This window comes from Charadrius vociferus, unplaced genomic scaffold (assembly GCF_000708025.1).
Source record: "Charadrius vociferus isolate BGI_N301 unplaced genomic scaffold, ASM70802v2 scaffold975, whole genome shotgun sequence".
NCBI lineage: Eukaryota > Metazoa > Chordata > Aves > Charadriiformes > Charadriidae > Charadrius > Charadrius vociferus.
Genome location: NW_009648454.1, coordinates 155354 through 155949, shown reverse-complemented (window position 1 = coordinate 155949; position 596 = coordinate 155354). Strand labels below are relative to the sequence as shown.

Here is a 596-nt window from a genome sequence, read left to right as displayed (position 1 = left end):
GAGCCTCCAGCGACAAGCGCTACGGCCTGGGCGCCCACCGCGGGCGCCTCAACATCCAGGTAGGACAACGCAGCGTGTGCGCGGCACGCCGTGCGCGGTGTGCGCATGGCGTGTGTGTCATGTTGGCATGACGTGTGGCACACGCATGGCACGTGTGCGCTGTGTGCATGGCATGTGCGTGCCAAATGCAGTGTAGGTGTGGCGTGTGCACGGCACACGTGTAGCAGGGGGTCTCCAGCACAGACCCCCTCCAGCCTCGCCGTGGCCAGCAGGAGCCAGACCTGCCCACCGCACCGGATCTGTCTCCATGTTGGACAGAGGGGTCTCCACCACGGCCCCTCGAAGTGTCCCATTAAACCCGGGACTTTGTCCCCCGACCAAGTGGTGCCATGCAGCTTGGAGCACCGTCCCAGTGCCAGTGCCGTGACGCTGCCACAGGGGCACAGCGGGGCTGGAGACACATGGGTGGTGGGGACATGCTCTGAGCAGGGCCCCGCGTCCCCCTCCCATCCCTGACACCACCACCCACACACAGTCGGGGCTCTACGATGGGGACTTCTACGACGGTGGCTGGGGTGCAGGGCAGGAGGACACGA

General features: G+C 66.3%; 1 protein-coding gene across 1 annotated transcript in view; it reads left to right on the top strand.

Moving 5' to 3' along the window:
- CPXM1 (carboxypeptidase X (M14 family), member 1) overlaps window positions 1–596 on the top strand; it is a 16369-nt gene that overhangs the window by 6557 nt on the left and 9216 nt on the right. The window contains exons 3-4 of the mRNA XM_009885633.1: window positions 4–59; window positions 536–596. Of these exons, the coding sequence (XP_009883935.1) occupies window positions 4–59; window positions 536–596 (117 nt within the window). The remainder of the gene's footprint in view (window positions 1–3; window positions 60–535) is intronic.